General features: G+C 42.1%; 1 protein-coding gene across 1 annotated transcript in view; it reads left to right on the top strand.

Moving 5' to 3' along the window:
• UGT8 (UDP glycosyltransferase 8) overlaps nucleotides 1-13,589 on the top strand; it is a 49,345-nt gene that overhangs the window by 18,186 nt on the left and 17,570 nt on the right. Inside the window, exon 2 of the mRNA XM_075150288.1 lies at nucleotides 3,333-4,156. Coding sequence (XP_075006389.1) covers nucleotides 3,335-4,156 — 822 coding nt within the window. The 5' untranslated portion in view covers nucleotides 3,333-3,334. The remainder of the gene's footprint in view (nucleotides 1-3,332; nucleotides 4,157-13,589) is intronic.

Raw genomic sequence — 13,589 nt, 5'->3', positions numbered from 1 at the left:
AAATTGACAGATTTTCATGTTAGTTAGGTAGTGCTTTATAGTACCTTCATAAAGATTAAGATATCCAATGCGATTCCCATTTAAAACGTGGCTGCTCGGTGAGGGTGGGGATAGGAAGCGGTGGGGCGGTGCTGTCACCATCCCGGGGAAGTACAGTTGTAGTTCCCATGGCTTTTGATGGCATGTGCGTAACCCCGGTTGTGGAAAACACGCCTTAGGGCTAAGGATCCTGCCCTGTGCTCCGGGCCTGTATTGGGTCAGGAGATGAAAGTACAGCCGGCATGCCTGTGTCTGGCAACCTGTTGGATCATGACTAGCCCTTAGGCTCCTGGTACCTTTGATTTATACCGCTGATAGAAATGTTAACTGTTTCTGAGTTTCCCAATCCTGCACCTCTATTCATGGTTTTGTAATACCGCTATTGTTGACAGAAGCGATAGCTTAATACCGTGGGAATGCTTAGAGCATGGGGAGATGTAATCAATAATGGGTTTTTTCCAAGTTTGATTAATAATTTTTCTTGGATATTTCATTGACGGACCTTTATTTACTTATTTTTTTAAAACCACACTACCTAACGAGTGTTATCCTCCTGTGGGGCCCTGTTGAAGATAGCTGAGCATGGCTTTTTGGTACCAGTATTGAACGCGACACCAAGCCTGTGTACTTGTGCACTCACACAACCCTCTGCTGTGGCTTGAAACCCACAGGTTTTAAGGACAGCAGCAAAGTGGGTGAGCGGGGCTCGGTGCTGGCATGTCCTTGGAACGGGAGCTCCTGGGACGGCAGCTGAGCTCTGGGGTGCTGTGGTTTTTGAGAGAGCAAAAGCAAAGGCCTAAACTAAAAAGGCAATTTAATACCTTAAACTCTCCGGTAGGTCGGGCCTTCGTGCTGGGAGGTAAGCTGTTTCTCGTGTTGTAAGAATGCTTTTTCCAACTTCATTGGAGAGTGAATGGGATTGCTGTTTAGTTTGATGTAACTACTACTGTTCACAGAGGAGGAGATGTTCTAGGGTAATCTCCAGCACTGTAATTGAGGCAGCTTAAAAAACAAATTGATCTCTCCTGATGTCGGGCAATGGTGCAGTATAGTAAAGATTTCATATGCTACTGGTAATATTTGCAGCAAGTAATTTCCTCCCTCTTTCCCTGAAGTGTTATCTCGGTAAAACTGAGCTTTGTAAAACAGAGCTTTGTGCCTAGAAACAGTGAAGTCTCCAAGTACTTCCCAGAACGCTTTGTCAGCCTGTGAACGTGGTGGTGGTGTGGAGATACCAATAAATTCGCCGTATTTTAGTTCTGCACTACTTGCTCATGGGTACCATGAGGTTTTGCTGCATGTCTTCGCGCTGTGGGCTTTGTCTTGGGAAAGAAGAAGCCAAAACCCACAAAAAACTTGTCTCTCGGCCTGAATGGATTTTTTTTGTGCACACACTACTGCTGGTGATAATGAATTTAAAATTGGTAGAGTTCTCTAAGTGATGGTTGGTAATCTCCTAGGCAGCGCCTAACACTTACTGAAGACAAGTGTGGAGGAGTCTTCAAATCCAGTAAGAAAACGTTTCATGTGAGAAACTTGATTTAAACAGTCAATGTACCTTGTGGTAATTTTCCAACTTTACTTGGGCTTGGTGTGTGCTTACAAATGTTTCAAAGTCCAGCCACTTGCAGAAGCTGGAGTAGGAGAAATCATTCAGATAGCTCAATATTATATAGCAATACAAATACGAGATGCTCTGTTGGTGAGCTGGTAACCCACATAACATAAAAAAAAAACAACCTAAAAAAAGTCCTGAGCAATATGTTGTAGGAGGGTTATAAGACTACACTGTAAGGAGATAACAAGGACTGAGTAGCAGGGTTATCTGTTTCTGTTGTGCTTATTTGTAAAGCACACTGCAACAGATTCGGGTTTCCATGTGGATTGGTTTGGCATGAGAAAAGAGCAGATTGATTGGTTTGGCTTGCGCTTGTTTCTCTGTCTTAGGAGGGTTGAAGTGACTGAGGACCTTCCTGCATTCCCTCTCAGTGCTTCTAATGCACTTTGATTTCATCTGATGCATACAGTGTTTTATAGGTTTTAATCGCCAAAACACAGGGGGAAAAAGTATTTTCCCTTTCTCCGGCAGCCAGCTGCTGTCAGGAATTGTGTGTTCAGGACAGCCGTGGGGTTTCCAGCATAGGTTTGAGTTTGTGATTGAGTGCGTGTTCAAGTGCTGATTTAAGTAGGTTCAGAATCAAGTACTTATAAAAATGCTTGGGTGGAAGTTGCGATGTTCACGTATGTAGTACTAACTCCTGTTATTTCACTTGTTCTCATGCAGAAAGTGTAACTTTTGAAAGCTCAATGTAGTTAAGTTGGTTCTTATTCAATGGTGGTATCTTCCTGCCACCATTTTGACTTTCCACCCCCATGTGTCTGATCAGTTGATACTAAAGGAAAACATTGCATGAATTTGCAAGTCCTTTTAGGAGAGAGAAAAAAAATATCTTCTCTATTCCCCTTGGCTTATATGAAAACAAAACAGCAGAAAATGTTATCCTTAAATCGGAATAGAGAGTTGCAACTTGAAGGAGGACAGCTTGAAAGCTGTGGGTGACTATCAGACAAGACCTTGTGGTAGAAATGCTGTTAACCATGTTAAAAGTCGTCTGAAGTGTAGTGCTCTCAAACTACAAAAATAAAATGGACATACTAGAAGTTCCAGTTGAGGGGGCAAGACTGAACTGTATTTTATAGAAGAGTCATCTTACATCTTATGTACTGAAAATCACCAGTGCATCCTTTGGGTCTCATGTATGAATAAATACAGGATTTTAGCCTTTGGGTCTTTGAACTTAGCATCTTTCTTATTCACTTAATGTATTACAATAATGCAGTTGTGCTTTTAAATATAATCCTAAATGTGGCAGGATCTAGCTTTCAGAGCTGATTCAAGATCTTAAAGGTGTTGGATGGTGTATATAATTTGGAAGCAGTGCATGTGGTATCTCTGTGGAGGGTACCAACCTCATTGTCTCAGTTGGGTTTCCTGCCACTTAATGCAGGTGCCATAATTGGTATCTGTGTGGGAAGAAGTCTCTTGTCTACCCCTAATGCCAGATGGAAAGGGAGGGGAAAAGGCAGATCTGGCTGGAAACCGAGCACTGCCAAATGAACTCTGAAGCTGAGTGGCTCTCTTGTTCCCCGTCACCACTGCAAGGACATCTTCAAAATAGGGAGATGTGATTAGCTTTCATGGGACAACCACATAATAACTCTTTTTTTTAAATTCCCAGGTAGTGTACAAACCTGTTTTTTTGTTGATGTAATGCTTTTATTTCTCATTTCAGCTATGAAGCCGTACGCTCCAGCTTTCATTCTCCTGTGGAGTGCTGTCGGGATAGCGAGGGCTGCCAAAATCATTGTTGTGCCGCCAATTATGTTTGAAAGCCATCTTTATATTTTCAAGACTCTGGCCTCAGCCTTGCATGACCAAGGTCACCAGACAGTGTTTCTCCTCTCTGAGGGCAGAGAGATTCCTCCATCTAATCACTATAGACTTCAGCGCTACCCAGGGATCTTTAACAGCAGCACCTCGGATGATTTTCTCCAGTCCAAGATGAGGAGTATCTTCTCTGGGAGACTGACAGCCCTCGAACTGTTCGATATCCTGGACCACTATTCCAAGAACTGCGACATGATCGTTGGCAACCGAAACCTCATGCATGCCCTGAAACAGGAAAAATTTGACCTGCTCCTGGTAGATCCCAATGAGATGTGTGGATTTGTTATAGCTCATCTCTTAGGGGTTAAATACGCCGTCTTTTCCACTGGCCTCTGGTATCCAGCAGAAGTGGGTGCTCCAGCTCCTCTGTCTTACGTTCCAGAATTTAACTCGCTGCTCACAGATCACATGAACCTATTTGAGAGGATTAAAAATACCGTTGTTTATCTTATTTCACGATTTGGAGTCAGTTTTTTGGTTCTGCCAAAATATGAAAGGATAATGCAGAAATACAAGGTTCTGCCGGAACGGTCCATGTATGACTTGGTTCACGGATCCAGCCTGTGGATGCTTTGTACTGATGTAGCACTGGAGTTTCCGAGACCTACGCTACCCAATGTTGTTTATGTGGGAGGAATCCTAACCAAACCGGCCAGCCCTCTGCCAGAAGTAAGGTTTGCTGAGCTTTACGGTAATTTCTGTGGTATCTGGTTGACCTCACATGATGAGTGGAGGTTTTTCCGCAGTGAACTTGAAATGGGATCTAGTGGTTTTTGTTATTGCTTGGTGAAATATACCCTTGAAATCACGGGAAGTAGCTTGGGGTGGTGGTGAGGGGAACTATCAGACGTGAAGTCATCAAAATGAATCTTTTCTGGTTGCAGGAAGTATTTTGCTTTTGAGTAAGGTGCTTAATGGTACAGTAGAGGAGAAAACTGCTATCTTGGAGATTACATCTGTAGCTTCTAATCAAGTGTGGGTTAAAATGGGAAGAAGGGAGAACAGATGAATACTGCTTATGCTTAAAGAAGCCCGCTGATAGGTTATACTATCTAATTTCACGGTATTAGTGTTTTTATGGAGAGTTTGCTTCCCTTTGTTTGACGGGTAAAAATGTGTTTAAAACTAGGTGTATATAAGCATGAAGAAATGGTGTATAGGCTGAGAAATGGAGATGATTTGAGTGGACGTAAATCGCACCACTGCTGTACTCGGATACGATTTTTACTGGCCACCAGGTACTGAACTTCAGACTGACATAGTGATAGTGACTGGATTGATTCCAGAAATCCTGGCTGCACACATTAATGATTAAGTTTGATTACTTCAGTGTACTATGTGATCTTTGATACCTGATACCCAAGAATGCCTCTGTTCAGCAACACAATGGTGAGTGACAGGCAGAACAGAATTTTGCAGAAAACCATGTCATTTACACTTCTATTTATGTGTACATAAACAAATAGAACCTGAATTGGAGATGATGATTAATGGATGCTTCTGGCTTGGTGATAAATAGGTAGGTTGACCTGCGGTGCTCAACAATTTACTTGTAGAAATTCCTCATTCTGCCTTTTCTTTTTGCATGAAAATATCCAGCCCCACTTTTCATGTGTTTTAACTTGAAAATTGGTCTTGGAAGGCTGGGGTTTTGTTGTTGTTGGTTTTTTTTAATTCTTGGCGCTGTTGGTAGTGTCTTGACTTAGCAGTACCTTTATTCACCAACTTAAAAAGCATCAGACAAATCTGTGGTTTGGGCTGCACGGTGTGGAGCACTGAGCCAATTCCCTCATCTGTTTTTTCCTCCCCTGTTCAATTTAAATGTGGCTGAGCTGAATGAGAGCAGCCCTAGCATTGCACTCTGAACACGCTGGTGGTTATATCCCAACATATGCTCCTGTCTGTTCTCCAAGGTGTCATCAGAGATGACCGTAACAGTGCTGCTTCTGACTGGTTCTTCCTGTGTGTACGTTAATGTGTTTGTTTGGAAAGTGTCAGGCTGCACAGATATACTGAGAAAGCGGACTAAAGGTAGCCCTGTGCTGTCTAAACAAAGTTCAGCCCTGTTCTCTCCAGGAAAACCTTGCTGGCTGGCTGGAGTTTGAGCATTTCATTTTCCAAACTGCTATTTTCTTCTTCTGTAAGAAGAAAAATGTCTTTGTATGACCAATTTGGGCACTACATCAACACTGTCTATTTTTTGTCTCTGTAGATTGGTCTTTAGGGTAAAAAATTAACTGTCCTCAAAAGCAGATACTTTCTTTGTTGTAAAATGGAGTGGAAGAGAATGAAAGGAGCAGTTCTCTTTCAATGTTTTGCTATAGGGATGTGTGTGTATAGATACAGAGATACATATTTGTACACACATATATAAATATATATTTGGAGCCTTTTGAGAATATATTTCTGTGTACCTTCTAAATTTACTCTGGAACCACAGATGTTAACCTGTTAAAATATCTTATGATGCAAGAAGGTGGAACAGAAAGTAAAATGTTTACTATAACCAGACCGACAGTGGCCTTGAAATAGACCTATAGGTAGAATACATGCTGGCAAATACTACAGTGGAGCGGGGGAAATAAACCCTGTAATTATTTGTTAACTGAGACATTATTTATCTTCAGTTTTAGTGGGCAATTCATTCTTAGAGTGTTCGAAGCGCAGGATTTGATTGAATGCGAGAGAGACAAAAGTGAGTGTGTTCATCTTTTATGATATAATTTGTCCATGCCTAAACTGTTACGCATAATCCATTGTGGTATGTATTGTAGGTAAATTATTGGGCAATCAGTTTGTTTTTACTGAATGGTTAGAAAAAATTCATAACTGTCGCTTTATTCTGGCAGATTAAAATTGGATAGCTAGTGCTGCGACTGTTTTCAGCTATTGCTGTATCTCTAAGGCAGGAGCCTTTGCTAACTTATTTTCTGCAGCTTTTAGCCTGGTGCATTAAGGTAAGCCAGAAGTGGAGCTGGTTCACGTTGCTGTGCTAGGCTGGAAATGGAGCCGTCTCATAAACGAAAGCGATGTTCCTGCCCAGAGATGGCCCTCAGAAGAGGGGCATGTGGCTGGAGATAATAGCTTTGGCAGGCAAATTTAAGCTACTATTACAAGCCATTCAGGTCTCTTTCATTGTCCAAAACTTCTGAGAAGTAGCCTAGTCCACTTTTTCTGGTAGAGAAGTATTAGGAAAAAAATCTGTGTTGTTTTTTCAAGTCCAAAATACCTGCTCAACACAAAATACCCAGGCACCTCAGCAGTGGCACTGCTGCCTTGTTAGCAGAGAATGTTTGTTAATTTGGGGGGGCGGGGGGGGAGAAAAAGGAAAGAAGTAGTTTGTTTAACCAAATCAGAATTTGTACACATAGCTGAAAAGCTCTAGTTTTCTGCTAATAAGTAACATCTTTAAAAGAAAAGGCGGAGAGTAATAATTAAACAATCAAAGAGGAGACGAAGGTCAAGGCTCTTTAAACTGTTATGGGATGGCAGTTTAATTCTAGAGGATATGGTTGCTCTGTTTTGTGGGTACTCAGTCTGCACCTGTGTTTTCCTTAAACTTTCTTCTTTAAAGGAAAGTTAGAAAAACACAGCTTTAAAGGTAGCATGTAGCAGGGGGTGCTGAATATCCAGGTCATGTAACAGCATGTGTGTGAGGGGAAACAAACCTGACTCTGGCTTTGCTCTGTCCCATCTACATTAATATTTTGGTTCAGGGCAATGGAAGGGTTTTCTAAATCCCCCAGTCATCCCCTCTTAGTGCATGCAGCTTCCCTTTGTAGAATATTTTTGGTGCAGGTAGATTTATTTTGGAGGATGTTAAGCTGGAAGCTTTATTTGACCTGCGAACTGAATCCTTGCTGGTGTCTGATAGGCGACAGAAGGGTCTGTAGCGGTATTTGGCATTTTGGAGGGCTTTAAGTGACGTGCTTTGCAGGGGGACGCTCAGATCGGGGACCACAACAGAGGTAGCCAAAGCTGGGCTGCTGGAGCGTGCACAGTGTATACGCCGAGCCCCTGCCATGCTGGCACGGTGCTCAGGTGGGGCCAGGCTGCAGTCCCCGCAGGGACTGTGCGTTAGCTGTGCATCTCGCTTGTCACCTGTGAAGGGAACTGGCCTTACCGGGGTGTATCCTTACAGCCTGGCACAGATCAGAAACCAACAGCAGCCGATCATGCAGTTAGCTCGTGTGGCGGGTGTGATTTTTAGCTGCTCTGACCCCTATAGCAATTAGGGCTGCAACGCGCAGCACCCGGCTGTGGTACGCAAACTGCAAATGGGTCTTCGGGTTGTAGCCTGCCCAGATGCCTCGGGAAGCCTTGGCCAGGCTCCGATCCTCCTTTTTGCTCTCCCTAAGGCAGTGCCCCGATGTCGGTCTGCGTTTGGCGCAGTGTCCCTCGGTGCGGTTGCAGCAATCAGCGTGCTGAGGAGCGGGAGCCAAGAGCCGGCGAGGAGAGCAGCGGGTCCTTTGGAGGTCACGGCTCTGCCTGGCTCCCTGCGGTGCCTTGCGGCATGGCACGGGCAGCTGGCAGCTTTCTCCTCGGCGTAGCAGGGTTAGTCTTGCCCTTCACAGAGAGGCAGTATGTCAGTCAGTGACTGAAATTCCCGATGATGGCACGTTTTCTCCTGTGCCCTTCTGATCCCTGTTGCAGGCGGATGAAGCTGAGCATAATTTGTCACCGCGTTTCATTGCGGTGGGAGGGCTGATCGTCGCTTTGCAAAGCTCAGCGTAGGCAGTAGACACCGCACAGTTAGGAGTTGTCTTCGGCGGTAGCTAGTGTGCTGTCTTCGCTGTGCATGGATTTAGAAGGTTCTTCTTGCATAGTGTGCTCTGTAAAAGACAAGGAGATGGTTCATGTGGCTGCACCCATAACCCATAAAGAAATAAAATATTGCATGTGGGAAAGGCTCCAGGGTTTGTATCGTTAAATCCAAAAAGAGTGTTTTTTGAATTGCATAGAGTACAGTGCGAGCAGAATTAGCCTTAAAAGATCAATAGCTAGAGACAGATCGAATATCAAGTCTTTAAGGTCATCACTGACTTAAACTAAGTGTATGGTGTTGGCTGGCAGTATTTGCCAGATAACTGACAGTGGCCATTAGGAGAGCAAAAGGCTCCTCTGCCCCTTTCTTATTACACTTCTCTGGAGGAATCTTGTGAAGCTCAATGAAGCTGGCTTTTTGAAGTAACACACGTTTTAAGAAACAATGGGGAAACCTCTGCCATGGTATTTATATCTTGTAACTAGTTTGATATGTAGTTAGGCATTAATCAGCCTGATAAGATACGTCCTTGAATCGGGGTAGAAACCTGATGGCGCTACATGCAGCGGCCTCAGGAAATACCCGGTCCCTGGTGAGGAGTGGTCAGAGGGCACTGGAAATGAGCAGTTGCCTTCGCTGCAAGAAAAGCAGTGTTTGAGGAGGACTCCTTTCCATGAACAGTTGATGATGTAGGTGTCTTTGGACGTGGGTTGGATCCTGCAGTTTGGATACAGTTGTGCTTGAGATGATCTGTCAGTGTTTACAAAAAAAAAGACAAACTGCAATGATGCGTACCCTGTAGTTTGTAAGTTGAGCTGCTGCTTTTTCACATCTTCACAGTTTTAAAAGTTTCGTAACTACCTCTGTGTAACACAATGCTTTTTTTCAATGCTGATCTTGAGGTACTTGTTTGGATTGAATGCCATTTGTTGTTGATAGGAAAAGAGAAACAAATGACAGTTTTTTTTAATTCTTCTGTACCTTAGTAAACTAAATTTATCCTAAATTTAAGGAGGGTGTTCATGTTTCAGAATTATAAGTTGTTCTTTCAGCCATAGCTGTCAACAGATAGTAATTATAGTAACTTACTTGGTCCTCCCTGTAGATCTCTTATCTAATCTTGTTATTATATAGATCTAGATCTATGTAACAAATTGGTGGCTTTGAAATCTTCACTAAAAAGTTTTTTTTTTTTCCCAGAGTTGTGCTGACAGTTTTATGTTTACTGGGCATGTGTTAGCTGATACTGGTATTTATCTTTAAAATTAGGTGGAAGAATAAAGAGACGTTTTACTCCTTAGATCAGATTTTTTCTCCTTCATTCAAATTCAAGGACACCATCGATATGCTCTTGCAGACTGTGGCAGTAGATCTTTGTGCATGGCATAGAACCATCATTTTTTTTTTTTAAAGTCTGGGGAATAGTTCTTACAGAGCTACTTTTGACAGTAAATTTCTAGTGATATGAAGCAATTCTAGAGCTGTTTTAAAATGCATGTGATTGTCAACTGGGGAGGCAAAAAGTCTTTTAAGGATGATAGAGATTATGGGGCACTGTATAAATTCTCTGCTAAACCATATGATCATGTATTTTGGCTCTGAAACCTATTTCCACATAGAGCTTCTTCCCCCCACAACAGTTGATCTTTTGCTACACAAGTAAGCGTTGCCTGAGCTCTGCAGGCACCCACACTCATAAAACTGCTGTGGGCTCCTGTCTCAGATGCTCCAGCGTGGCTAGGCCGATGAACCATGTCTATTCCTGCTCTACTGCTGCATTTTAAATTCGGGAAGATACGTGACTCAGCATCTACCTGTGTGGTGTAAGACTCAGGGAAAAGGATGCAGGGCTGATTTCAGAAGTCAGTTAAGTATCTCTAGTAAAACTTGGTCAGGAAGGAATGTACCCTCATTCAAGTACACGTGCCAGATGAAAGCTGGCATCCAGTGATCTGATGAACGAATACCAAAGCTCTTCAGCAAACCTGCGCTATCCATCAAAAAGCAAGTTCATTTGGTTCATGGATAGTAGTATGGGGTGATTATTTCTTCAGCTCAAATGATTGTATTGGAATGGAAAATGCGAGGTTCAGACCTTGGATGTTGCATAGGTCAAATTATGAAAGTTAAAAGCAACAGAATTTATCTTATTATATTTCTTTATTTTCAAAAAATCACACAGGTTAACATAAGCTACTATTATAAACAGGTTTTCTGGATTTAAATATTCTAATACATCATTTCTATATTGGAATGCACAAATCAACAAGATTTATTCACTTAGGTAACATATAGTGCTTTAACTGTGAGTGTCACTTGCAAGGTTTCAAGACTGACCTGTATGTAGGATAAATAATGAACTAGTGTTTTTTCCGTGGTCCACTTCTCTAGCGTATTACAGGGTACTTTCTAACATTATGTAGAGAAACAGAAGATAGGAACTTATTTCCAAAGGCATACTTTTTTTGTGTAGTATTTGGAACATGCTTGAGTTTGAACACTGTGTTTTGTGTAATTTGGGAAATGGGGATGTGTTCAAAGCTGGCATTTAAGAGCAGCAAGCCTAATTATTAGTATTACTGACTTTAAAAAAAAAATAATCTTTGTAATCAAGCCAACTCTTCTTTTCAGATGTCCTAGTTGCTTAAAGGTTATTTAAGTGGAGCAGATAACTCATGTTTGGCTAATAATCTGCTTCGGCATTTCTATATCCTGTGGCTGGATTAGTGTTAGACCGCACCCGTTTATTGGGGTGGTGCGACAGGGGAGGATGGAGGCTTCTGAGGAAGACCAGAACGTGACGGATGGGGAGGAGAAGGGACGGTCCCATGCCTGGCTCCCTGTCCTGGTGTTAGTGGCTGAGAGCTGGTGGTACGTCACCTCTTCGGTGGTGGGGCTTCAAGCACCTCTTACTTGAGCCTTCGAAGAGTGCTGGGGAAATCAGTAATGTATCTTCAGCTTCTCTGCGTAAAAAAGCATCTGCCTTCCAAATAACGCCATTCTTATTAAAAGCTTGGCTTGAAGGGAATCATAGTTTCAGGGAGTCAGTTCATGTTTGGCTGAAACCTGGGGCACAGTAATTTTTTCAGTTCCCAGGTTCAGTGGATCTGCTTGATAGGTGACTTGAAGTAAACTCGTTTTTCATACTGCTTGTAGGTCACAACAGCACCTTGAACAGAAGTTTTGTTATTAACTATGTTGTTTTAATGTTTTCCTTTATTCTTTCTTTGTTTTTTAAAACTTCTGAATAGAATTAATTTTTAATGCGGCAACACACCTCTGTAATTGAGTATTAACCTTTACCTGCTGTTTTGCTGCTGGTTGTAGCTCCGTTGCAGCTCCCGGATTTTCCCCAGGCTGTGCACAGATAACCCTGGTCTGGGGAGGTGGAGGCAGGATACCTGGCAGCTGCTGCGGGGATTCATCCTGCGTAGCGCTGTGCTGCCGGCGCTGGCACCTCTGCCTGCCTCCAGACCTGGAGGGAGCAGGTAAGCGGTGGAAATGGGGAATTCCTCAGCGAGTGCCGCTGCAGTGCTTGGTTTTCCTTCGTGCTTTTTGTACAAAGGTGAGGGGGGACACACGCATGTAGATGGGGCTCTCCTAAGAGTTTCTGAGTGCAATTCTGGTCACCCCAACCAGGTGGAGGAGCAGAAAAGGAGATTAGGGAGGTCTTATTGAAGGATGTGAGATTTTACCACTCAAACACAGGCTCAGAAGCCAGCTGATTTTAAGCTTGTTAAAGAAGGGGTGATGACTGATGGCCTGTTTAAAATATATAAAAATATGAATATTAAGTGTGTGTATATCTGTGTATATATACACACACATACATACGTGTGTATATGTATAGCTATAAATATTAAAAAAAATAGAGAAGGGAGGAGGTAAGCTCCAGGGAGAAAGAAAAGCTATTTAATCTGAAGAGGAAATGAAGAACTTGCCATTATTAAATCAAAGCTGCAGGTTAAAATTCTCCTACTGTCCACAGAGCACAGATGTCGTAATGGAACAATGAAAGACAAAATTTCCCACCTAAATTAGTTTATCATGTGGATTTATGGATGGGGCTATATGTCAGTGTCTGTAATGTAGAGGTCTGGATTTAAAATTCAGCTTCTTTTCAATTTTCTTCATATTGCAGTTTTCTTTGCTGCAATTCAATTTGACTGGGTGTTCTATAGACAGAGTAAGTAAAAACAGTCTCCATGCTTAAAAATGTCTTTTCTTAACTGTGACTTGTACAGCTTTTCTACTGCATATGCAGCTACTGAAACTGTAGGAGGATTGGCAAAACCTTGGTTTGCTTTTTACATTTAATAATCCTAAACTTTTCTGTGTATGCTTGCAAGTTATACAATGGGGCTTCATGCTTAGGAAAATGAATTTTTTGGGGGTATTTTTTAACAGAATATTGCCTCTGGGGTAATGTCAACAAGGTTTTTTAATCTGAATCCTGGATTTGAGGATACCTCTGCCTGTACCTGCTGCTCTATGCAGTGATTTTAATAACCTCTCTTGAAGGGCAAGCTTCTTATTTTGGACTACCTTCCATTCATTTGAAAAGCAAGGTTGCTTTCCCAGGGTGCTTGCCAAAGGTCCAGTGAGTAATGGATTTTTGACGGAGAGTGTTGCATCGGGGAAGTACTTGCGCGGCAGTTTTCTGGTTGACCTCTAGTTTTAGGTAGACTGTGTTCTCGCAGGCTGCATTGGATACGCCTGTAACTCTAGAGAGGGCTGAGATACAGGAGAAAAGACAAAGGCTTGTGGTACTGTATTTCTTGCCTGCGTTTCTGAGTCTGAATTTCAGTCCTCTTTAAAGTTAAATGCACTTAAACTTCCTGTTGGTATTGGATGTTAAATGGGAAAAGGCAGTAGAGGTCAGGGACAAGAAAATGCCACATTGTAGACATTGAAAAGCTTCATAAGGCTTTAAAGACATTTTTTCCTCCCACAATGTATTTTGATAAGCCAAATATGCAGTATATATATACCAAATGATTAGTGAGAAACATAAAAGGAAAAAGTCTGTATTTCAACAGGGCTGAATCTGTGTCTAGTATTATTGAAGCAGCACTTTATCAAGAGCATTGTTAGATTAATATGTGATGACAGCACACTTAGCAGTGCGTGGGGTCCTAATAGAAAACAGTTCAGATCTTACAGTTTGTTTCCCAACTGAGAGTGTTAGCATGGCTTTAGCAGCAAGAAAATAGAGAAATTTGGTCTAATGCTGTAATCTGAGTATGCTTTTTTAATGTCTACAAAATACTGTTTTTGGAATTATCTTAGTCTATGTTTTATAAACTACAAAATATGAAAAAATAGTGTGAATATTAA

The sequence above is a fragment of the Calonectris borealis genome, chromosome 4, assembly GCF_964195595.1.
Source record: "Calonectris borealis chromosome 4, bCalBor7.hap1.2, whole genome shotgun sequence".
Taxonomy (NCBI): Eukaryota; Metazoa; Chordata; class Aves; order Procellariiformes; family Procellariidae; genus Calonectris; species Calonectris borealis.
This window is presented reverse-complemented; position numbering and strand designations above follow the sequence as displayed.